Here is a 26322-nt window from a genome sequence, read left to right as displayed (position 1 = left end):
TATCATATGGATGGGAATAGGCAAAAAAAATAAATATGTGATGCACATCTGGTCTTCTGCTTAATTAGAAGACTATTCTAACGCTCGGAGATAATTTCATTTCCCTTTCAATCAATTTCATGTCTGAAAAATGAAAATGATTTATTTTAATTCCAACAAAATTATTTGTAAAAGCTTTTGTAAATTGTTATGCATTGCATCTTATTTAATTTTATTACATTAATATTTATATAATTAATTTTATATATGAGTATTAATATTTATGCAAGGATTAAAAAGAAAAATCCTATCACCCTCCTCAATCTCCTCACACTCCATATTTTGGCTAAGCTTATTTTAAAGAGCTTATAAGTTGTTTGAAGAGCTTATAAGATATAATTTTTAAAAACTTATAAGTTGTCAAAGTGTTTGGATAATTGAGATTATAAGCTAGAGAGAGATAATTTTTTTGTTAAAGAGAGCAAATCGAAGAAAAATAAACTTGAATGATATATGATGAAAATAATAAATTATAGTTGAAAAATATTTGTAAAAAGATTGTTGCATATGAAATTATAAAAAAATAAGTTGGGGTAGCGGAACTTATTTTTTGGGAGCTTATAAGCTCTTAGAGCTTATTTTTGGAGCTTATAAGTTATTTAGAAGCTTATTTTGTCAAACACTTTGAAAGAGCTTATAAGCTCAGCCAAACACCCTCTTAACATCACTCTCTGCAAATCCATACTCCTTCAATTCTCCAACAAATACTACAGCTAAATTTCTCCTTCTCTCATCTCAAACAATTCATTCTCGCACAAGAGAAACTCAAATTCAAGAGAATATTCCACAAGTCTCTTCTTCACCAATTTGACAAACCAACAAACAAACACCCCCATCTCATTCAAGGTTTACTATTTTTGAACTCTAGCTTATTTCAGCTTTTTATTTCGCATCCTGTTTGAGTCTAATTTATTAAACCAACGAGAAATAGCAATAAACTGAATAAAGATATGAACTGTACTACTGTATACAATCGAGATACAGAATGGATTTTTTATGAATAAGTATTTGAATTAACAATATATTATTTGGGTTAATTAATTCAAAGTTAGGGTATATATAATTTTTTTAAATTTAAAATTTTAATTATAAATATTAATTAGAGTTCATAATATAATAATAATTTTAATTTATAGAAAAATTAATTATAAAATATAAAAAATAAGAGTGGAAAATGATTTCATCCGGAAGAAATGAGGGAGGAAACGGCTGCGTGAGAAAGAAAATGGAGGATTAGGTTTGGGCTCAAGTATTGGGCCTGAATAATTATAAGTTGGGCTGCTAAGTCTGGGCCGATTTAGATTTAAAGTGATGGGCTTCTTCTTGGCTGAGGATGTTGGGCTATGAATTTGGGTTTTATAATAGATTGGGCTCTCAATTAATTATTTTAATTGAGCTGCAGATTTTATCATTTGTTGAAAGATATTTCAAAAACTTTGGAACAATTAATGATAGAGGTGACATAAATTAAGACTTCTTCCATAGCTGTCAAAGCGATTAGAATTCGGTAGAATTTTCTGAAGAAAGGGCTGAATTTTTACTGAAATTGATTTGGTTGCATTAGGTTTATTGAATAGAATTACAGTTCTGAAGGCTGGGTAGAATTTTAATGATCAAGGAAATAGAATTATAGAAATGAGGGATTTTGGAAGGGTGAATGAGGAGAGTGAGTTGTGAAGATGGAAAACAGAGGTGATCCTTTCAATCAATTTCAATTATACACTTCCAATTAATATTATTGACTATCACATATTATACACTTTGAAAAGTAATAATAAAAAAATATATTTCTCTTTCAATCAATTTCAGAAAATTATCACGTTCAAGAAAATAATACAATGCAATATTGAATAGAGGTTATTGCGGAAAATATTAAATATCTCAATTTTCTTGTCATTTTTTTATTTATTTATATCATGATCTTTGTTTTTTCCAGTAAATTCATAAATTTAATATTATTTCTGAATCGTCCCTGCGACACACAATTTCGCCCTAATTCAATCTGAATAATCCACTTATTAAGGGGTTTAAGCAATGCTGCAAACTGATAATAGGGCGAAATATGACAATTTCGGTCAAATCCAATTTGAATAGTCCCACGACTTGACATTTTTCATTGCCACATTAGATTGAATCTAGGTGAAATTGACTGTCGTGGGGGACGATTCAGAATCAACTTAAATTCATAAGTTGGTCTGCCATTATCATGATCAAACCACTAAAATAATATTCAAGAGATTTGTCGTGTGAAATAGTGAACCCATTTCAATTCAACTGACATTATTTCTTCAACTTGAATAATACTTATTCTTCAACTAGTTTTCAGATTTGTTTTTACATCTGTATTTCTGTAATCGAAGGTGGTTAAGACTTAAAGAAATTCATTTCAAGCTTTGAGAAATATTTCATGTGAAACGTAGATTATGGTGACAAAGTATTGTCTTTCTCAAGTAAATAAAATTGATTAGAGAAACTTCCCTCATTTTCCCACAAAAAGTGTGGAAATTAAATTTGCATTCCAGTTGACCTGGCTTGTAAAATGTCTCTGCCACAATTGTTTTAGGTTTGAATATAAATGGCATTTGGTAGGATTCCTGTTTTCTCACTCACAATATGGATACATTTTCCCCATTTTTCCTTCTTTCGCTACTCTTAGTGTTTTCTTGTCTTAGCCTCATGTTTTGTATGCATAATTTCATTTGTTTTTTTATAAAAGTGTCATTTGTTGTTAGTAAAAATATCATTTACGCAATAACTGGAAAGAGTAGGATCACGTATAATATATCGATAGTAGAAGCCCACTAAACTATGTTTCTGCATATCGCACACACCTGCCTAAAATCATGACATCCCTAGACAATAGTAAAAAGGTTAATTGGGTGTAAAATACATCACTTTCATCACATTTTAGTTTTGCATACAAACTTTAAAAGATAGTGTGATAATTATCGAACCAATTTAATTTTTTTTACAAAATTAAATCTTTCGATGTTTGAATTTTTCCCAAAAATATATTCATGGTCTTTCCAAAAATATTTCGTACTGATGGTCATTATGTCAAATAAGACATTTCATCCCAATGGGTAATTAAAGTCTCTAATTTGTGCTCCTCATCCACAAAAAATAGTCCTAGAATAAGAATATAGGATGACACGTGTTTTAATTATATATTGTGAATGGAGATTGAGACCCACCATGACCACGTGATAAAAAATTTCTAAAAATAAAAAAGGGACTAATATTTGTGGACATCTCAAAACGGCAAAAATGAACTATTTTTTGTGGACGGATGGAATAGTAGTTTTACGGATTGCATTTAAGATTTTTTTTTTTTCATTTACAATTATAATATGAACATGTATTACATCCGATAACAAAAATATATTTTCAAATCAAGCTAATTTGCACTAGTTTAATTATTATTTGATTCTATTATTTCCCTTTCAATCGATTTTTGAAAATTATCACGTCCAAGAAAAATAATTGAAAGCAATTTTCCATATAGAAGATGCCATTGGGCTCCCCAATGATTTGCTTATAGTTAAGAAATTTAATTATTCATTTTTCATTCCATGAGTAGTGAGAGATCCTATTACTTATTGCAAGACATAGCACCAAAAATCGAACATCTAAACTTCAAAAGAGGTGGAATAATAATTTTATTAAAAAAAAGTTGCGTAATAAATTTTCTCGATAAAAGAAAAAGGAAAACAGACTAATATTGGAACGGTGGAATCTCTTTTCCATGTGGATAATAGAGGGACTCATATAGAACTCTAGGGTATGAGACTCGAAGGCAGCAGTACTTGAGATTGGAAATCTTTCTTCACTCATTTATCTTGGTATGCGTGGAATCTAATAGATAGAATAGATCGATTATCAATTTATATTAATTGAATAAATTACGCTATTAATTAACGAGATACTTCATATAAATATATGAATTTTGAAGATTTTTATAGTTTGAACATTAAATGGTCGAAGTCTAAATCTGCGTTTGATGATAAATTTATATAAATATTTATATAATCAAATAAGCAACTCAACATTAAATGGTCGAAGTCGAAACCTGTGTTTGATGTTAAATTTAAATAAATATCTATTATACAATCAAATAAGCAATTTACATAAATATCTATTATATAATCAAATAACCAACCTGACGACACTAAATGGTTGAAGTCGAAATCTATGTTTGATGTTAAATTTACATAAATGTCTATTATAGGTGAGACCACTGCCCACATAAAGGTAGGAAAACTACCCGCATGCAGACCGGATTGAACCCAAGACCTCTCACAAAGGAAAGTTTTTGGGTGTCTCAGCTTTGCCACTTGAGCTAAGTTTCATTCGCAAGGTGGTATTATATGAGATAAATTGACATTCAACTTTCACATTTAACTAATTGACTATGCATGATAATGAAATTAATTAAGAAACTACAATTTCATTCATACTCCATTTTGTGTGGATAGCTCTATAAATTCTATGTTAATTTCATTCCATTTCTTCATCATTCTTTAAATTCGACTTATTTGTTATACTAAAATCGGTTCATTGGTGGTTTTAACACCATTGTACACTGGTTTTAATTTCTACATGAATCTTCAATACGCAATTAAATCACCACTTAATTATAAATTAATCTTGGACTTTACTTGATAATAATAAAGTTACACTATTAATCAAATTATAAAATGCTTGACTACAGTTAATTCCATACAACTCAAAATCTTATCACTCACAGATGGATGGATGGGAATAGATAAAAAAAATATGTGATGCACATTTGGTCTTATGCTTAAATCCCTTTTTCAAATGGAAACAATTATATATCCATTTCAATCAATTTCTGAAAATTATAAACCTTCAAAAAGTTAATACAATTAGATTAAGCAATTATTGTTCAGCGATTTTCGCGATACCGAACCACAAAATAGTGCAAATTCAATTTCACACCATGATTCTTCCTCTAATGATCAATGTGTGTGATTCAATTTCACGTACCATTAAATATTGAATTTAATTTATCCATGAAAATTGGAAAAAAAATAAAAATATATATGATACAGTCTTATGGTTAATTAAGTCAAAGTCTATTGCCCGTCGTGTAAGTAACAATTATATTTCCCTTTGAATTGATTTGAAAATTATCACATTCAAAAAAATACTAATTGAAACCAATTTTCCATATAGAAAATGTCATTGTGGGCTCCCCAATAATTTGTTTATAATTAAGAAATTTAATTATTAATTTTTCATTCCATAGGTGTGAGAGATCCGATTACGAATCACAATTCCCCCAACTCAAACAAGAAAGAGATATTGCACCACAAATCGAACATCTCAGATTCAAAAGAGGTGGAATAATATTTTTTTTTTTAAATGTTGCGTAATATTTTCTCAATAAAAGAAAAAAGAAAACAGACTCTGATATTTCCGTTACATGAAATTTCATGAGGTTTCTACTTTTCTTCATTGCCCAAATCACACTCCAATATTGAGAGCATAAAGAAGACTAGGTCAATTAATTTTGGATCGAGATTTTTTAATGACTTGCATTGACTTCCAAAAAATGTGGAAAATTTACATTCTGCAATTCTCAGTCTCCAAAACTCTAGGCTCACAAGAACTGTTTTAGATTTGAATATAAATGGCATTTGTAGGCTTCTTGTTTTCTCACACAATTATCACTCACAATATGGATACATTTTCCCCACTTTCCCTTCTTTCGCTTCTTATATTATTGTTTACTTGTCTTAACCTTTCTGCTGCGCACAACATAACTCAAATCAAAAGTGATGAATCCATACTTCTTGCTTTGAAATCCCACATCACTTTAGATCCTTTCAATATTTTGAAAAATAATTGGACCAGTGGAACCTCGTTTTGCACGTGGATAGGAGTTACTTGTGATTCACGTTACAATAGGGTGACTCAGTTGAATATATCGTACATGGGTCTTGTCGGAACCCTCCCACGAGAAATCGGGAATCTTTCTTTCCTTGTCTCTTTAAATGCGAGTCACAACTCTTTTCATGGCCTCATTCCCCCATCTATCTTCAACATGTCATTTCTAGAAGTTTTGGCACTAAAGAATAATAGTTTGTCTAGTAGTTTACCTCTTGATATGTGCATACACAATCTGCATAGACTCAAGTGGCTTCGTATATCTTACAACGAGTTGTATGGGGAAATACCATCGAGTTTGGGGCAGTGTTCACAGCTTGAGTATCTTTCTTTGTTCAACAACACTTTCACTGGATTTGTGCCGACAGAAATTGGGAACTTGACCAAGCTTCAAGAGTTGTTCCTTAGTGAAAATAAGTTGACTGGTAAGTGGATTCCTATATTTATGAGGTCAATTCATGCATTTAATCCCGTATTATTTAATTCTTTAATTTATGTGCTTTGCGTTTGAGGGTCAAATTTGAAATTTTATCTCATGTTAATTGTATTGTATAAACTCAATTTGGACCACTAATCATTATACAATAACGCATACAATGTAAGGATGTGATTTGTTTATAAAGAGTGGTTCTTTTTTGTTGTAAATTTATCATGAGAAAATGAGGGATAAACAAAATTTAACCCTTTAAATCCTTCCTTTCTTTTCCTACATTTCCTACTTGACCCTTACTCATTCCTCAATTACACTATAAAGAAGGGATAACATTATCACACCATTTTTGGAGGGATAATATTATCCCTCATTTGTAGTGTAAATGAGGAATGAATAAGGGCCAAGTAGGAAATGTGGGAAAAGAAAGGAAGAATTCAAAGGGTTAAATTTTGTTTATCCTTCCTTAATTTTTCCATGATAAATTTACAACCAAAGAGAACGCACCCAAAGAGTTTATTTTTCTTTGAGTTATAACTCGTACACATCCTTATGCACGTACACTGGATGAGTCGAACCTCCAACCTACATAATTTGATCTTCTTTAAATGGTATGTTGTCTTGAAGTTGGTATTTTATGTTATACATAATTTCTCCTCTTTAATTTCAGGTCCAATACCATCTACTATTGGAAACCTCTCAAACTTGGTATACTTAGATCTTGGTTACAACAATTTAAATGGTGAGCTTTCATCCTCCATCTGCAATTAACATAAAATTTGGATACACCCTCCATCAGCAACTTAATTGACATTCCTTGAAATACTTATTTTCTCTAATACGTACAGTTTGGAAGGATTAGTTGCACAAGGTTTTCGAAACTTCAAATTTTTTTTGATGATCTTTCATTTAAACACAAACAGTTTAGTGGTAATAAATTGCAAGAAGTGGGACACCCTAAAATAAAAATAGGGTAATTTGAAGAGGGAGTACTATTTATTTTTCTCGTTTTGGGGTTTGAGAATCAACAGATTTTGATGTCAAATCTAATAACCATTATAGGTTCAACAAGTTTTGAAATATCACGTTAAGTACTCAAAATATCACAAGAGATACATACATTCACTTAATTTCATATAGTTGGACAACGTTAATTTACATTTCATAATTGACTCATGACTATCTCGAAATCAATTGATGATAACGCCATTCAATTTCATGCTTTGTTTTTCAAGCTTTGCATTGTTTTATTGTTATATCCATCAAAAAAGAAAAGATCATTGGAGGCTTTTCCGACGTTCAAAAAAGTTAATTTACCATTTTGTCATAATTATTATTTACTTTTCTCGTTTTGGGGTTTGAGATATAATATATACTCTCTCCGTCCCATAAAAACATGCATAGTTTTCTTTTTTTGTCCGTCCCATAAAAACATGCATAATCCATTTATAATAATAATTTTCTCACTAAACATCAAAATCAATGTGGACCATTTCTCCACTCATATTATACTTTGTACAGGATTTCTTAAAATTTGTGTCGTCTCAAACTATGCATATTTTTATGGGACAAAGGATGTATATAAATTCGGTTTTCTAGTTTTCAGTTTTGATTTTTTGTCATTTCACAATATTCTTCGAGAATCAACGTATTTTGATGTCAAATCTAATAAGCATTATAGATTCAACAATGTTTGAAAGATCACGCTAAGTATTCTTTTTCTTTACGTATACCTATAAATGTTATTCGGATTATAGTATTTTTTTGCATTTGCGACTATCCGCGATGGATAGGGGAGCAGTTTGAAGTTGTATACCATTATACTTTATAATTAAACATAATTTTTGTGTCAAATGTTGGAAAAGAAAGAAAACATTTAAAGGCCTAAAATTTTATTATCCATCATTTACCATGAATAAATTTATCCATCAAAGTAAACGCAATCTTACAGTTTTACAGTTTAATTAACATTGATATTTTTATCTATCAAAAGCTAATCCTTCAAAGTAAACGCCCCCTAAATATCTTCTTATCTCAAAGAAGATTTTGGAAGAAGCAACTCCACAATGCTATGAAAACTTTAGCAAATCAGTGGCCATCTTTCATTTAAATATAAATTAGTTTAGTGGCCTAAGCAATTCCATCAACATTTAGCAAGGGATGTAGACTTCACGAACCAAAAGTGATGAAATATGAATATATACTTTTTGCCTTAAAATCCCATATCACAAGATATATTGCTCATGCATTACTGTGGCGGGCTCTTATTTATTATTATTATTATTATTATTATTATTATTATTATTATTATTATTATTATTATTATTATTATTATTTCTCTCTCTCTCTATCTATCTATTATTGACTCAGTTTGCATCCATCTAAATGGAATTGTTTACAATTTAGCCCATATGATATATCACTTTCATATAATTAGGAAAAGCGCATCACTACTAACTATTTTACTAATACTTATGATTTTGGAGTTCATACTATTTGTAACATATCTTTATGCCTGATTCATATTGAGCTTTCATGATTTAGTAAAAACTATTTTTGATTGAATGATATTTTTATCTAAGAATCAACAGAATACATGTTTTTATTCAAGAAGACCTTTCATAAAAAATTTAAGAAAGTGGACATTTTTATCTATTAACACTTTCATTTATCCATCTAAACTAATCTTCAAAAATAAGTTTTTATAATATTTTTGATGAATTAATAGTTATTTGAGTAGAAGTCAAATTTTGTGGCTCAATGATTTGACTTCCACCCGGCATTGTCACGTAAGTCAAATAATGATTTGCAAATTGAGTTGTCTTGTAAATTAATACTTTATTCGTTCCATAAAAGTGTGCATCATTTTTTTAGCACGAGTTTTAATAACATGTTAAATAAGTGTATTGGGAGTTGAAAAAGTGATTGACTTTATTAAAAAATAAGAGTAAGAAATAAAAAATTAGTGCTGTAGTAGTGTCCAAAAATGACAATGCACACTCTTATGGGCCGGAGTAAGTAGTCTCCAAAAATTCTAGGCTCACAAGAACAGTTTTAGATTTGAATATAAAGGGCATTTGTAGGCTTCTAGTCTCCAAAATTCTAGGCATATTTTAAATCAACTATTACTCTCCTTTTTATTAAAAAAAAAGATTAATAACGATTTTTTATTTTTCCCAATAGTGATTCGAATCCCTAATCTATTAATTGGAAGTGGAGAACTTTACCAATTGAGTCACGCTTTGGTATGAAATTAACTATATATATATATATATATATATATATATATATATATATATATAACTTTGCATGACTATATATGACTTTGAATTGATTAGATATAAATTCTTGCACATTAATCTTTTTGCAATAAACCGTATGCTTTGATTTAAAAAAAATGATATTTTAATTTTATTTTAACAATTTAATACCAATTTGTAAACTCAATTCATAACTATATATAACTTTGCATGACTATATATGACTTTGAATTGATTAGATATAAATTCTTGCACATTAATCTTTTTGCAATAAACCGTTTGCTTTGATTTAAAAAAATGACATTTTAATTTTATTTTAACAACTTAATACCAATTTGTAAATATCAGAGGGCCCACAAAACTTAATTGATATTGCTCATGATTACTTTGGTTTACTCTAAACCGAATTATTGACCACTACTTAGCCCATATCACAAGATATATTGCTCATGATTACTACGGTGGGCTCTTATTTATTATTATTATTATTATTATTATTATTATTATTATTATTATTATTATTATTATTATTATTATTATTATTATTATTATTATTATTATTTCTCTCTCTTTTTCTATACTTGACTCCGTTTACATCGATCTAATTAAATGGAATTGTTTACAAATTAGCCTATACGACAATATATATTCACTTTCATATAATTAGAAAAAGCACACCACTAACTAATTTTCTAATACTCCCTCCGTCCGCCAAAAGTAGATCACTTTGGTTGGGCACGGGATTTAATAAAATTGGTGATGATTTTGATGTAGTGGAGAAAGGGTCCCACCACTTTATGAGATGTGTGGTTGAGATTGAATTTGGGGTGGGTTTTTTTGTAAATAAAGAGTGTTTGTAAGGATAAAAGATTAAAGTGGATGGTGGGACCATTTCCATAAAAGGAAAGTGGTATACTCTTTGCGGACGCCCAATATAGTAAAAATGGTCTACTTTTGGCGGACGGAGGGAGTAGTAATTATGATTTTAGATTGGTTAGATTAACTATATATGACTCTGCATTGAATAGGTTAGATATAAATTTTTGTACATTAATCTTTTAGCAATAAACCGTATGATTTGATAAAAAAAAATGACTTTTTAATTTTATTTTAACAACTGAAAAACAATTTGTAAATGTCAAAGGCCCCACTTAATTGAACCATTGCCAAGACTAAATTGAACCGAGTCAAATTATTTGGATTGAACAATTACCATTTAATATTCACCTAATAATGTATTCAAATTGACAAAAACGAACCATTAAATATAGTGTTCTAATTATACTTATTATTTTTGTGGTTGTGTTATAATAATCAAATCAATTTTTTTACGACTTGGCAATCAAAGAGATTGATTATGTATATCTTGGGAATAAGAAATTCCACAATGCTATGAAAACTTTAGCAAATCTTTGGCCATCTGAGTGGTTCAATTGAGAAGCTCAAATGTGTTGAGAAGTTGAGAAGCAATCTAATAGATGAACATGTTAGTACATTTTGATGAACATGACAATTAGACCCTAGATCAATAAATTCTTTGAACATACCAAATATAACTAACGAACATACGAATAAAATACGTCACCGCCAAGGATCGAACCCCAGATCAAACTCGTGTTCATAAAAACTAATTGACATGTTCATCTATTAGATTGCTTCTCAACTTCTCAACACATTTGAGCTTCTCAATAAAACCTAACCCTATGGAACATTACATAAATTATATGTCATCCATTTCCTAATTTGTTGGTTTTAGATACATTTGTTGAAAAGATATTTCAAATTATCTGCCAAAGTAAATGGTGAGCTTCCACTCCATTTACAACTTGACATCCCTTGCTATCTGCAACTTGGCAAAAACGCTTGCAAAACTTAATCAGATCTTTAGCTTATTTTGTTTTCTTAGCTTGCTGGCTTCTTCTCATATAACTAATTTATGCTTAGTTATATAAATACTCTAACAGCAGTTGGATTTTCTGTTTCCAGCCATATTGAATTTTCCCTTCTCAATGTTAGATGATTTGTTAAATTATGATGTCATCAATTATACTTGGTGTGTCTTCGTGATACAGGGAAATATAAGATTTGTAACAAAATATCTTGTGTGCATTGCTAATTGATTTATACTTTAAAGGCATTTAGCAAATAATAAAGTTTGAGCGTATGTTTTCAAGTACAAAACAAAATGTCTTTCTTACTATCCTCCATCTTTAAAGTGATTGAAATGAAGGGTTCTTCAATTATTATTCGCAATAATGTCAGTACACATAGCGTTAATAAGGAGACAAAATTAACGTTATTGGAAAATATAATAAGAAATCTAACATTGTAATGGAAAATTGTGAACCAATTATAAATTGGAGTATTTAGAAGTCAAATTAGAGGGTCGTGATATAAACCAAAAAATGAAAATTTCTCATGGATTTAGCAGCTATTTAAAGTGATTTATATGAAGGGTTCTCCAATTTTCAGGTCAAATACCATCCACCATTGGATATCTATCAAATCTGCAATACCTAAACCTCTGTTCCAACAAATTAAATGGTGAGCTTCCATTCTCCATGTGCAACATGACATCCCTTCAAATTCTTATTTTCTCAAATAACAGTTTGAAAATCTTTGGACATATTTCATCTAAATGCAAATAACTTTAGTGGCCCCATTCCATCAATATTTATGAGAGGGTGTATTTTTGAGTCTAACAATTTGAGTGTTAATAAATTGCAAGGAAACTTGCCTATACGTGTGTTCATATAAGATATGCGATTTGTCTAATTCCTTTGTCACTCGATGTGCAATGTGAAATAGAAAATGATGACTTATCTAATTTTGAATCTTTGATTTCTCAACTTGCTAGGTTGTTCTGATTTAATTAACTCGTGCTTAATTAACTTAATACTTTAACAATAGTTGGATTTGTTGTTTCCAGCCATATTGTAACTCTATTAATTTTAAGGATCAATGTTAACCAATGCTATATTAAATTAAGATGCCATTGAATATATGAGACATGCATGGGTGATATAAGAATAGAAGAGGTAATTTAATTTCTATCAAAATACTCCACGTGCATAAAATGTATTTCTTCATTGCCATGTTTCTTTATGTATCCAGATTGTTGACTTCTCAAACTTTCAGGTCCAATACCATCCACCATTGGGAATCTATCAAATTTATATGTATTACAACTCTCTTCCAACAAATTAAATGGTGAGCTTCCATTCTCCATCTGCAACTTGACTTCCCTTGGGTATCTTCTTCTCTCAAATAACAGTTTGGAAGGGACAGTTCCACAATGCTTTCGAAACTTGAGCAAATCGTTGTACATATTTCATTTAAATGCAAATAACTTTAGTGGCCCCATTCCATCAATATTTATCAAAGGGTGTAGTCTTCAGTCCATCAATTTGAGTGGTAATAAATTGCAAGGAAGATTACCTAAATCCTTAATCAATTGCAAAAGTCTGAAGGGTCTCGACGTTGGAAATAATAGAATACAAGATGAATTTCCGTTTTGGATGGAAGCTCTTCCTGAGCTTCGAGTACTCATATTGAAGTCCAACAAGTTTGATGGTAACATGTCGCTGCCTTCACGAAGCAACCTTCCATTTCAAAAGTTGCAAGTTTTAGATATATCTGACAATGAATTTGTGGGGTCTCTCCCTCAAACATATTTCAAGAATTTCAGAGCAATGATGGATGTGAAGGAAAATAAGACAGATCTAATTGCAAGTAGTGATGATGATGATCAGACCTTTCAAGATTTCCTGGAGATGACAGTCACCTTGAAAGGTTTGGATCAGTTATTGAAGAGACTGTTGAAAACCTTTACAACCATTGACTTATCCTCCAACAATTTCTCTGGTAGTATTCCAGATTCCATAGGTAATATGAATTCTTTGAGATACTTGAATTTGTCGCACAATAATCTCATGGGACACATACCTGCATCTCTTGGAAATATAAGTGTGCTTGAATCATTGGACTTGTCATCCAACAAATTGGATGGAGGAATTCCAAGTGAACTGACAAGCTTGACATTTCTTGCCAAATTAAACCTTTCAATGAATGATCTAGTGGGGCAAATACCACAATCTACCCAGTTTTCCACATTTGAGAATGATTCATACGTGGGAAACTTGGGATTGTGTGGATTTCCGTTGACGAGAAAATGCAACGAGGAGACTGGGCAGCGGATGCAGCCAGAAGAAGAAGAAGATGATGAGTATGGATTTATAGATGGATTTGGATGGAGAAGTGTGGTGATGGGATATGGAAGTGGATTCATAGTTGGAATTGGAATTGGTTACATTATCATTAGAAAAGCAAGGCCAAGATGGTTAGTGGAATTCTTTTTTGGTGTTGGATATAATAAGAAGAAGAAGAAGAGACGCAACACCTCAACACCAACAAAGAGGAGAAGTTGATACAACATGAAAAATTTAAAAGCTTGTTCGAGTTATTTTGATCTTTGTATCACACTTTTTCTTGAGTTTGTTGTAAGTGCTTGTGCTTCAATTGTTTCTCTCTTTCTTTTTTTTCTTTTTGTATTTATTATTAAATTTGAAGTGGATTAATATATATAATAATATCCTAAATTGTAACACTTTTTTCAAGTTGATGGTAAAAATTATATATTGACTTTGACTAATTACTCTAATCCAAACCACAAGAAACAATGTAAATATATCTTCAAATAATTTTTTCGGTACGTGAATAGTCAGAAAGATCATTGCAAATGGAGTAGGTTGATGTGGAACTATAACAGTAGAAATTATTTTTTTTTAGATGCAAGTAGAAATTATTTTTTTAATACTAGTTAAATTTGAAACGGTTTTTATCCATGAAAAATCAAAAATTTGAAATATAATATAGAATTGTCAAAAATGTTAATCGAGCTAGGTTGGGCCATAGAGCTTCAGGCCCAAAAAGTTTTCAAGCGAAAATTCATGTTTTGATTACTGGGCCGAGCTTGGTTGGTGGGTTTACTTTTCGAGTTGGGTCGACCCTCAATCCCTGCTATCTTTTTGTCATTTTTATCTGTCCACGATAGTGTGATTTTTTCATGGACATAAAATTTTATACTTTTATCCCATTCACACATAATAATTACAACAAATTCATCTTATATACACACTATTTATTACTCCCTCTGTATCCTAAAGCTTGAGCATTTTCTTTTCGACACAGGTTTTAAGGAGTTAGTATTTTATATGTTAAGTATGGTAGATGAAAAAGTGAACATGTGAATAAAAGGAAAAACTTTTACCATATAAGGAAAGTGGTCATGTTTCGCGTGACAACCCGAAAAGAAATATTGCTCAAGTTTTGCAGGACGGAATGAGTAATTAACTAACAATTCAATTTTGATGGGATATTTTCTCTACTTTATACACATAGGGTGTGTTTACTTTGATAGAAAATGTTAGAAAAAGTATATTTTCCATCATTTTCACATGTTTCCTATGATGGATAATTTTTTTCGGTCAGGCTGGAAAATTTATTCGGGCAGCCCCTTTTCACTCCTTTTCTCATAAATGTTGGATAATATTATCCTATTGGGAGGGTGTGAAAATATTTTCCAACATTTCAATTTGTTTATCCATCTATTTCTAACAAAGTAAACACATGATAAAAAAATGAGAAAAAAATAATATTATCTCACCTTTTCTTATCCATCATTTTCAAATGAAAATTTTACTACCAAAGTAAACACACCCATATTTTAAAATTTTCTCTAAACCCATGTTCTTCCTTCTGCACCATATTTATGGTGAACAGAGGGTAATATTTTTAAAAAAAATATACACATATTTTTCATGTCAAATTCATGAAGATCTTACTCAATTTTTACGTGTTGAAAATTTTGTTCATTAATAAATTTGCCTAGTTTTTTTTATAAATATGAGCATTAATTGGTCAAAATCAGTAATTAAGCAAACCGCCGTCTCAGTTCGACTCTTCCATAGGAGGTACTTCCTCTTCTTCATCTAAATTAGGTCCACTTATATTCTATCATTTTCTGAAACAAATTAATTTGTTAATTTGATGTAATTCATTAATTTAATTTGTTCTGTAAGACTTCTTCCGTAGCTTTCAAAGCGATTAGAATTGATTGGGTTGTATTATGTTGATTTCATAAAAGAGAAATACCCAAAAAGAGATTAATTAGTGATCAATTTGGGGAGTTCAAAAAGTTTTCATCTTGTCGTGTTAATAATTTCGACATTTAAACATATTTTTTGCTTTCTTCAAACTTTCTGGTCATGAAAAGAGCTTTCTTCAAACATCTTTGACTAAATAACACTATATGAGTCGTTGAAGGAACAAAATATGATTCTTATATGTGATTGAATGTTGGAGGGCTAAATTTTTTACCACATTCATAGATTTTATTGATTAATTTATTCTCATTAGATCTCAATCTTATAGACATAATATTTACTTTAACTTTAATGCCTCACGGAAAATTCGATCATTTACCATTTGACACGAATGAATAACTTTGTGTAAATTCTTGTTACACGAATTTTGGTTACACGGAAATTTCATGTAAACCGTGTAAATATGTAAGAGCATATTAATACAAATTGAGTATTATTTTCATATTTTTATTTACATGAATATGGATAGAATTTTCTTTAAGGACGTGTTTGCTTTGAGGTATAAGGACGAAATAAGAGACATTTATCATCTTATACCTCGTTTGCCAATTTGATGTATGAAAAATTCGGACAGGTTGTACTCCCTCCATCTCACAAAAACATTAACAATTGGGAGTGACACGGATCTTAAGAAATGTTAGTTGAAAATTATTGTGAGTGGAAAATGGGTTCCACTTTATAAAGTGTTGTGAGAGTAATGAATTTATTAATGAAAAGTAGTGGTGGGCCATGATAGTTTTTTTATGAATAACTATAAAAAGAAGGGATAAAAAGTAAGGGGGTAATGTACAAAAAAAGAAATATTTATGTTTTTGTGAGATATCTCAAAATGAAAAAATGTTCATGTTTTTGTGAGATGGAAGGAGTATAATTTTTTGGGCAACTCCTTATGCCTTGAGAAAGAGATAATTTTATACCTAAGAAAGGGTGTTATATCACCTTATAAGAAGTGAATAAATATATTATCGTTCAAACCAAATAAGATATAAAAAATGTGGTCTTCACTTTAAGTAATAAATTTATACCTTGTTATATACTTATATTACCCCTCTATTTAAAAGGATGAAAAGCAAACACACCCTTAGAGTCCATTACTTTGATGGAAAATAAAAGGGAATATATATTTTCACCGTTTACTTTGATGGAAAATGAGAAGTGGGCCAGAGTTTGCCCACTTCTCATAGTTCGCCCAACCCAGTCATAAACTAGAAAGTTCGGGGGCGAACAAAGAATCGAACTTTCTACGTAATCGAACTGAATCTCTTTCCAAAAATTACGTTTGAACGAAAACAACTCACATTTTGTGGTGACACCAGAATAACTAAAATAATCTTGCATGTTGTACTTAACAACATCAAAGATTCTAATGACCTTGTAGTCGTTAGATGTAAAATTATAGCCGAAACCACAATTATAAAAACTGATATAAGACGAAGGGGGATTTTATTATGTAATCTCTAAAAATTTTGCCACCTGTGGCGAATTATTTTACTTGATTTCAATTCACAAAAAAAAAAAAGCTTATCAATTGTCCAAACTTTCATTCTAATTTTTTTTCGCACTATCAAAAAAAATAATGGCCGAATATGACTATGTGAGCCTTATGGGCCGGGCTGACATGGTTTGGTAAGAGTTCAGCCCAAGACATGGTTTGGTAAGAGTTTAGCCCAACTGCGAATATTTACAACACATATAATTTTTTTTTATTTTACACCAAGTTATCGAATTGATCTCTATTTCAATTTGGTCTACGATAGTCCAACAAAGAAATTTTTTTGTAATACATAGAAAACATTATTATAAATATAGAGAAACATGGTTGCATTGAGGAAGTAGTTGATGTGCCATGTCACAATATTTTACGTGTCCCACTATTAAATTTATTAATTTAAATTATAAAAATTCAATTAAAAATAAAATTGATTATATTCGTTCAAAAAACTACATAGCTTAATTATATCAATTTTAATAACTATAATTCCTCTAAAAAAAATTCTTGTAACTAATTAATTATATCCCCCAACGGAATAATATAAAAAGTAATTAATAAATAGAAAGTTAAACTATAAAACGCGAGAAATTAAATAAAGAAAAAATATGGAAGAAATCTTACAAAATATTAGTGGAACTCATATAAAATATATTTTTCTAGGTATATGACTGCATAGATCACTTTTTAATTGTTAGTAAATGTTACTCCCTCCATCATGTAAAAATAGTCATAATTTTTTTTGAAGCGTTTTAAAAAAATAGTCATATTCTATTTATGGATACTATCCTACTATAAATTACCCTCTATATATTAATTTATTTACCTATTCTGTCATATGATGAGACTCTTTCTCCATTCATAATATAATTAATTATTATTATTATTATTAATAGTGTGTGTGTTGGCCTAGCGGTAGGAGGTTAATGCCCAAGACCTGAGGTCCTGGGTTCCGAGTACTCCGTCGCGCGATCTTTGAATTTCTTTATTTAATTATGTAATTTATCAAAAAAATATTATTATTAATACTATCTTTATGATATGAACCTTTCGCCACTCATAACATACTTTATAAACATATTTGACCTATTTTATTAAAATTTGTGTCACTTCCTCTTAGAACTAGATATTTGTACATGATCCATTATCATCCTAAGAGAGAAGAAAAGAAGTTGGTAGAAATAATTTTCTCTCCAATTATTACCAAAAAGCTGAGCTCTGTGCTGTCTTAATTTCCACACGTCTACTTTTGCAAATAATCACACACCACTCAACATTCACACGTCTACTTTTGCATTCCACCTCGCTTTAATAAGGACCCTCGTTTTAATAGCCCGACTTTTAACATTTGGTATCAGAGCCAATCACATACTTTGATTTGGGTGCATTTTATATCGCTCTAGGGTGTGTTTACTTTGGTAGTAAAATTTTCATTTGAAAAGGATGGATAAGAAAATGTGAGATAATATTATATTTTTCTCCTTTTTTTATCATGTGTTTACTTTGTTAGAAATAGATGGATAAATAAATTGAAATGTTGGAAAATATTTTCACACCCTCCCAATAGGATAATATTATCCAACATTTGTGAGAAAATGAGTGAAAAGGGGCTGCCCGAATAAATTTTCCAGTCTGACCGAAAAAAATTATCCATCATAGGAAATATGTGAAAATGATGGAAAATATACTTTTTCTAACCTTTTCTATCAAAGTAAACACACCCAATATAAATTGAAGCATGTGATTTGTAACACCTTAAGCATTTTCTCAAGCATTTTCTCTTGAATATACTAAAGCAAAGGCCCACCCTTGCAGACAACAACTTTTTCTAAAGAAAAAAAAAGGGTTATCACCAAGAAAGTTGTTTTGCAATTAATAATATGATAAATAGAAAACGTGACGGGTTTGAGGTCTTCTTTGCCGTACACGTGGCGCACAATTATATGTTGGCAGTGTATTCGAGAATTTTGAAATAAAAATAAGAATAGAATTTAAAAAATGATCAAATTAAATAATAAAAATATAAATTATCCTGTAAAATCATAAATTTAAAAAATAATCACATTTACTAGTTTATTTTTTACAATTCACTACTAACCTATGATCTGCGTTCGGTGATGTTTTCCCACTTTAGGTGGTGTTGTATTGTTTGGTGCTGAGGTCTCACGCGCAGGGCGTTTCTTGCTTGCGTGTGGTGATGTTTTCCCATCGTTTGGGTGGTGGTGAGGTCTCGCCTGCGTACGGGTTGCATAATTGATTATATTCAAATAACTTTTGTAATTTCAAAAACTAACCTATGATTTGGGTGATTTTAGGTTTAAAACTCAAATTCGCAACTATGGTTATTTTTAATTGTGAATTCTAACTTTAAAATTTGAATTCACAACCTATATCCGAGTTGTGAATTCATCGTGAAATTGAGAACAACAGCAATACACACTCGATTAAATCACATTTTATTACAAAAATAAAGTTACATTTAAATGTTAAATTCATTTAAATTTAGATGTCGGTTGATGAACGAGATAACAAAACAACACTTGTTATACAAAAATCACATAGCTTGCTTATACCAACACTCAAATTTCAGATTTCTTCATTAATTTTGATTGGTTGAGGTTGGTTATAGTGATAACTTGGATGCATTTTAGATCTTGGCATTCAAATAATCGAGATTGGATATATCATATAATCCACCCAACTTTGGATTGATAAACGATTGTAAGCCGATTTATCAATCACTTATCAATCGCGTGTCCAATCATGCAAACCAAATATTTGATTAAGGTGAATTATTTTATCAATCATGCGTTACCACTCAAACCAAACACCTCCTTAGATTCTTGAATTTGTCTAACAATACTTGAATTCCCTTCGTTTCTTGGAAATATGAGCATTCTTGAGTCACTGGAGTTGTCATCAAATAGATGGGATGGAGAAATTTCGAATGAGTTCATCAAGTGACATTTTTCACAAAATTAAACTAGCATAAGGACATTTTTTACGAATTTTTTTTACGAAATTACAAATTTATGGGCTTGCTCGAGTTATTTTGATCTTTGTATCATACTTTTTCTTAAGTTTGGTGTAAGAGCTTGTGCTTTGACTGTTTCTCTCTTTCTTTTTCTATCTTTAGGTTATTGGCATCTAGATATACGAACTTTCGGTCCATTCTAATTTTTCCCATAAATTTTGAAAATTCTCAAAAAATACACAAACTTTAACTCTTTTTGTTTTTTCCACGAACTTTGAGAATTATCAGAAGTTACATAAACTTTGGCTTCATTTTGTTTTTTCCTACGAAATATATTATTATAAAAATAAATCAAATAATTCTTTTATTTTTTATTTTTTTCAAAACGACGTCGTTTTGATCACGAGATATATTTTCAAATTAAAAAAATCATGTCACTCATGAATAATTATCATTTATCATTAATTAAATCAATTAAACTAGCTAGTTAAATACTCCCTCCGTTCGCCAAAAGTATTCCACTTTGGCTGGGCACGGAGTTTAATAAAATTGGAGATGATGTTGATGTAGTGGAGAAATGGTCCCACCACTTTATGAGATGTGTGGTTGAGATTGAATTTGGGGTGGGTTTTTTGTAAATAAAGAGTGTTTGTAAGGATAAAATATAAAGGTGGATGGTGAGACCATGACTTAAAAAGGAAAGCGAAATACTTTTTGCGGACGTCAAATATAGTAATTGTGGAATAATTTTAGCGGACGGAGGGAGTACAAAAGAATTATTTGGATCATTTTTAAATAACAATATATTTCATGGGGGAAAAAATGAGCCAAAGTTCATGTATTTTTTTCACAATTCTCAAATTTCATGGGAAAAAAAAGAGTGGAAAATCTAAAATAAACTCAAAGTTCGTGTATTTAGGCGTTAATAACTCTTTATCTTTTTGTATTTATTGCTACTTATGTGGTCGTTCTTGATTATTGACAAAATGATATAATTATATATGTTTTAATTATTAAATTTGAAGTTAATTAATATGTTCAATAATATCCTAAATTGTAACACTTTTTTCAAGTTGATGGTAAATTATATATCGACTTTGACTAATTACTCTAACCAAACCACAAGAAACAATGCAAATATATCTTCAAACAATTTTTTCAGTATGTGAAACTCTGTAGAAATGACACATTTTTAATACTTCATATATTAAAACGATGTCGTTTTGATCCAAGATTTCGAAGACTTGGTCCAACTACAAAATTGATCCTAAAAATCAATTTCTTTAGTTTATAGCCTTCTGCTTTATTCAGTTAAAATCAAAACGATGTCGTCTCCATTAATCTTGGAGCTTGAGACAGATTAATGATTCTCTATCCATTTACACTACCTATCATCCCTTTAACTTAATCATAAAGTGAACTGAATTTATTCTTTCTTTTTGTAATTATTGCATGAAAAAAGATAGTAATGACAAGGATAAATTGAGAAGAAGTTTGACATAAAATAGGACACTTATTTTAAAATGAATGGTGACATTATTACTAGTTCAAGAATGGAACAAGTAGACATGGCCACGGTTCGGTTCCCGGTTCGAACCGAACCGGAACCGGCGGTTCCACGGTTCCGAACACGGGAACCGGAACCGAACCAAGTTACAACTTTCACGGTTCCGGTTCCGAACCGTGAACCGGCGGTTCCGGTTCCGGTTCTGAACCGCCGGTTCCAGTTCCGAACCGCCGTTAATTTTTTTTTTTTTTTAAATTGTATTCAAATTAAATATGCTTTAATTAAATAAAATAAAGGTTGTAATTCTTACAAATATAAAATAATTAACTTATATATATTCTTACAAAGAATATATTCTTCTATATTATTAACTTATTTAATTAACTTATATTGTTATGTAATTAAGTTATATATTCTTACAAAGAATATATTCTTAGAAATATATATTCTTACAAATATTCTATCAAATATATTTAACTTAAAAATTGCAATTGCAATTCTTACAAATATAAAATAAAAGTTGTTATTCTTAACTTATATAATTAACTTATATTCTTATGTAATTAACTTATATATTCTTACAAAGAATAGATTCAAACAAATATATATTCTTACAAATATTCTTATTTATATTCTTACAAATATTCTTACAAATATTCTTATTTATATTCTTACAAATATTCTTATTTATATTCTTATTTATATTCTTACAAATATATTTATATTCTTACAAATATTCTTACAAATATTCTTATTTATATTCTTACAAATATTCTTACAAAGAATATATTCTAACAAATATATATTCTTACAAATATTCTTATTTATATTCTTACAAATATTCTTACAAATATATATTCTTACAAATATTCTTATATAATTAACTTATATTCTTATGTAATTGAATCTAGTAGTATTATTTATTGTTTAATTTTGGTAAAGAATAACCATGCATTCACTAATTTATATTATTTATTACTACTATATATAGTATTTTTTTTTGGCCCAATATTACTACTATATTATTATCGCTTAAATAACCATGCATTCACTAGTTTAATATGCATTCACTAATTTAAATAACCATGCCGGTTCTGCACGGTTCCGAGCCGGTTCTGGCGGTTCCGTTCGGTTCCACGGTTCCACGGTTCCGGTTCCGGTTTGGAACCGGGAACCGGCAGTTCCAGAAAATGGAACCGTAACCGAACCGTTTGGAGCCGGTTTCGGTTCCGGTTCGGAACCGTCTCTCACGGTTTCGGTCCGGTTCCCGGTTTCGGTTTTTTTGGCCATGTCTAGGAACAAGTATATTACATTAACTCCAAAAATTATATAGAAGCTTTTTAGACAAGGTATTATCAAATAGCATAAGCAACTTAAATATTCATGGAAAAACAAGCACAAGTTATTGATGTAATACCATTTTATACCTTTTAAAATAGTTAATTAAAATTCATAAATATTAATTATTGCAGACAAATACTAGTAGATATGATTAAATAACGTAGGCTGCAAATGCAGCATGTATGACAGACTTATAGACTAACTTTTTGTGTATATATAAAATTCTATAATTATTTATATATATTGTGCATTCGCACAGATACAAAAGTATAGTTGGCAGAAGAAATAATTTTTTCTCCAAAAGTATAGTGCGGTCGTCTTAATTTCCACAAGTCTACTTTTCCTTTGCATATAGTCACACACCACTCACTATTCACACGTCTACTTTTGCACTCCACCTCCACTTTAGTAAAGACCCAGTCATGTGATGTTAATTCAGTCCGTACGTAACTCGTGAACTCATTGATTCGAGAGGGTTAGGGATGAATTTTTTTAATTCGATTGGCCTGTAACCGAATAGTCCGGCACCCGATAGGATCGACCCGAAATTAACCCGAAACCCTATAGAACTGACCCGAAAAAATGTGTTCGCTTGATTATATGAAAATTTTCTCATTATTTGATTTTCAACTTCATTGCTTTGCTTATGAAAATTAGTATAATAAGATATTTAAAAAAAACAAATTGTGAAATGTATTTTAATTCAATATTGGAAAGTTATACTCATCATCAGTATTTTTAATCCAATATTTAACATAAAATATTTAGTTGTAAAAATTAAAAAATGATACGTATATGATAACAACATTGCATTTTATATCTCTAAGACTTGCATATTATATCTCTAAACTTGCATTTATATCTTGATGTTGAAATATTATTTATTTATGCGTTTATTTATTACAAATGTAATATTATCAAAAGAAATATGTTAGTTAATTTTTTTAAAATAAAATTTTGAGCCAGATTAACCCGATGGGATAGCCCGAAACAAGAACATTTAAGGTTAAGGTTGAAAATTTCTAAAAATCTTCAATATGATTAGCCCGCACCCGAATAATAACCCGTAATCCGATAGGGCTAGCCCGAAACCCAGTGAGTTGGCTCGATTGACATTCCTAATCCTAATATTTATTTACAAAAAGTAAATAAAATTACCACTTTATTTTAAAAAGATTTTAAAATTAATATAAAATTAAAATTTTGACTTTTTAATATAATATAATTTAATTCCTCATCTTCAAATATAATCCTATTTCTATGCATGCAAGTATTCCATCCGCCACATTTATAAATAATAAACTGTTAATAAATGAGACACATAAATTAAGAAATTGAAACTTAAAACACTAAAATATGTTTTTAAAGTCAATTAAGAGAAATAAGTGAGGAGAGAAAGAAATAGCAATAATAAAATAAATATGGATAGATTAAAAGGGAGACCAGAAAAAAGAAGTTAATTTATTTTATTTTATGGATCGAGACATTATAAATAAAATAATTCAACAAAAAATTGGAATATTAATTAACGGAAGGGAGACTAGGGAGTAATAATTAAGTGAATTTTAAAAGAAACAATTCTGTAATTAAGAAAACAAAACATAAATATGTGCGACCACTGGAAAAATAATCAAAAATAGAAAGGGCGAGTACTCTCGGCCACAATAACCACTAGGTGGGGTGTGTGTGTGGTTTGTATTATTTACAATGTAATTTCATCAAAAAAAAAAAAAAAAAAAAAAAAAAAATAGAAAGGGCGAGAAATATTTTAGGTGAAAATTAATCTCTGATATGTCAGAAGACAAAAGATACATAAGTGCGGCAAATGAGAATAATACTCCCTCCGTCCCAATATTGTTGGCCATATTTCCTTTTTGGTTTGTCCTACTATTGTTGGCCACTTTCTAAAAATGGCAAAGTTTATTTTAATTAAGTCAACAATTACTCACTAATTAAGTCAACAATTGTTGGCCACTTTCTAAAAAGGCTAAAATTACTCACTAGTTTTGATGGGTCACACTCAATTAAAACATAACACTCAATTTCTTAATCTCCGTACCGAAAAGAATGTGGCCAACAATAACGGGACGGAGGGAGTAACCAACAACAGAAAAAAGGGCGAGAAACATTAAGCTGAAAATTAATGTCGACCACAAAGCATAGATAATTTAATTAGTTGCGATGGTTGCGAAACCATGCAGCGGGATCGCTCTCGAAATCCTTCCTCGGAATGAAGTAGTCTTTTCCAGGAGCTTTCATCATCTTTTCGTTAGAACTTCCGATCAACTTCGAGAGACCCCATAACGCCACGGCAGCGACACCAACAGCCGCCCCTACCGCCATCAGAGTCGACAACTCTCCGCCTTCTTCCTCTTTCTGCTCCACCTTCTGTTTGGATGATGAGCTATTTCCTCCACCAGCCTGGAATGCCATGCCTACTTGTTTGATTTCTATAAAATTGAGAAAGTAGGAGTATTGTTTTTGGTCGTGACCGTCACTTATACTCCGAATGTGTAATGAGAGGCTATTTATAGAGGCGAAAGAGTATAAATTTTAATTTTCGTATTATTAATTAAATATTTTGGGGTGTTGATTGTTTTTTTTTTTACTTTTATCTCAATATTTACAAAAAAAAAAGTCATCTCGCACACTATTTATTAACAATTCAATTTTGATGGGGTCTTTCTCTATTTCATACACATTTTTTAAAATTTTCTTTAAATCCATGTTCTTCTTTCTACACCATATTTATCGTGAACGGATGAAGTAATATTAAAATAAAATAAAATTATACACATATTTTTAATGTTAAATTCATGAAGATCTTACTCAATTTTTACGTTTTGAAATTTTTTTTCATAAATAAATTTACCTAGTTTATTTGTAATATGAGCATTAATTGGTCAAAATCGGTAACTAAGAACAGAATTGAAACATAAATATTTGTTTGAGTTATATTTGAGTATTTGGTCATCAAATAATTATAACTGGATTAAATTGAAAGAAAATTATACATAGTGCCAACTAAGTTGAGAGTTTTACAGTTAATATTTAATATTGTTTCTCCCAATTCTCTCCTCTGCCGCGTTTCACCGCCGCCGTCTGAACACCGGTAAGCAAGCCGCCGTCGCAGTTCGGCTCTTCCATTCGAGGTACTTCCCCTTCTTCATCTAAATTAGGTCAACTTATATTCTACCCCTTTTTGAAA

General features: G+C 30.1%; 2 protein-coding genes and 1 pseudogene across 2 annotated transcripts; all 3 read left to right on the top strand.

The window, feature by feature from the left end:
* Positions 1–26322, top strand: part of LOC131002518 (DNA excision repair protein ERCC-1-like) — an 87374-nt pseudogene that overhangs the window by 1397 nt on the left and 59655 nt on the right.
* On the top strand, positions 5739–7333 carry LOC131002524 (receptor kinase-like protein Xa21). The gene is made up of 2 exons (XM_057929006.1): positions 5739–6374; positions 7050–7333. Exons 1-2 carry the CDS (start codon positions 5741–5743, stop codon positions 7148–7150), a joined length of 735 nt encoding a protein of 244 aa, XP_057784989.1. The 5' UTR covers positions 5739–5740; the 3' UTR covers positions 7151–7333.
* On the top strand, positions 13158–14066 carry LOC131002560 (putative receptor like protein 25). Its single transcript, XM_057929029.1, has one exon. The coding sequence runs from the start codon at positions 13158–13160 to the stop codon at positions 14064–14066; it is 909 nt and encodes a 302-aa protein (XP_057785012.1).

The sequence above is a fragment of the Salvia miltiorrhiza genome, unplaced genomic scaffold (assembly GCF_028751815.1).
Source record: "Salvia miltiorrhiza cultivar Shanhuang (shh) unplaced genomic scaffold, IMPLAD_Smil_shh fragScaff_scaffold_143_1, whole genome shotgun sequence".
NCBI lineage: Eukaryota > Viridiplantae > Streptophyta > Magnoliopsida > Lamiales > Lamiaceae > Salvia > Salvia miltiorrhiza.
Note: the sequence above shows the minus strand (reverse complement) of the source record. Positions and strands in the feature narration are given on the sequence as shown.

Excerpts from the sequence above, each read along its gene's own strand:
- LOC131002524 (XM_057929006.1), top strand. The coding sequence starts at position 5,741 with ATGGATACATTTTCCCCACTTTCCCTTCTTTCGCTTCTTATATTATTG. Across the intron at positions 6,375-7,049 it reads TAGTGAAAATAAGTTGACTG|GTCCAATACCATCTACTATT; the intron begins GTAAGTGGATTC and ends CTTTAATTTCAG.
- LOC131002560 (XM_057929029.1), top strand. The coding sequence starts at position 13,158 with ATGGAAGCTCTTCCTGAGCTTCGAGTACTCATATTGAAGTCCAACAAG.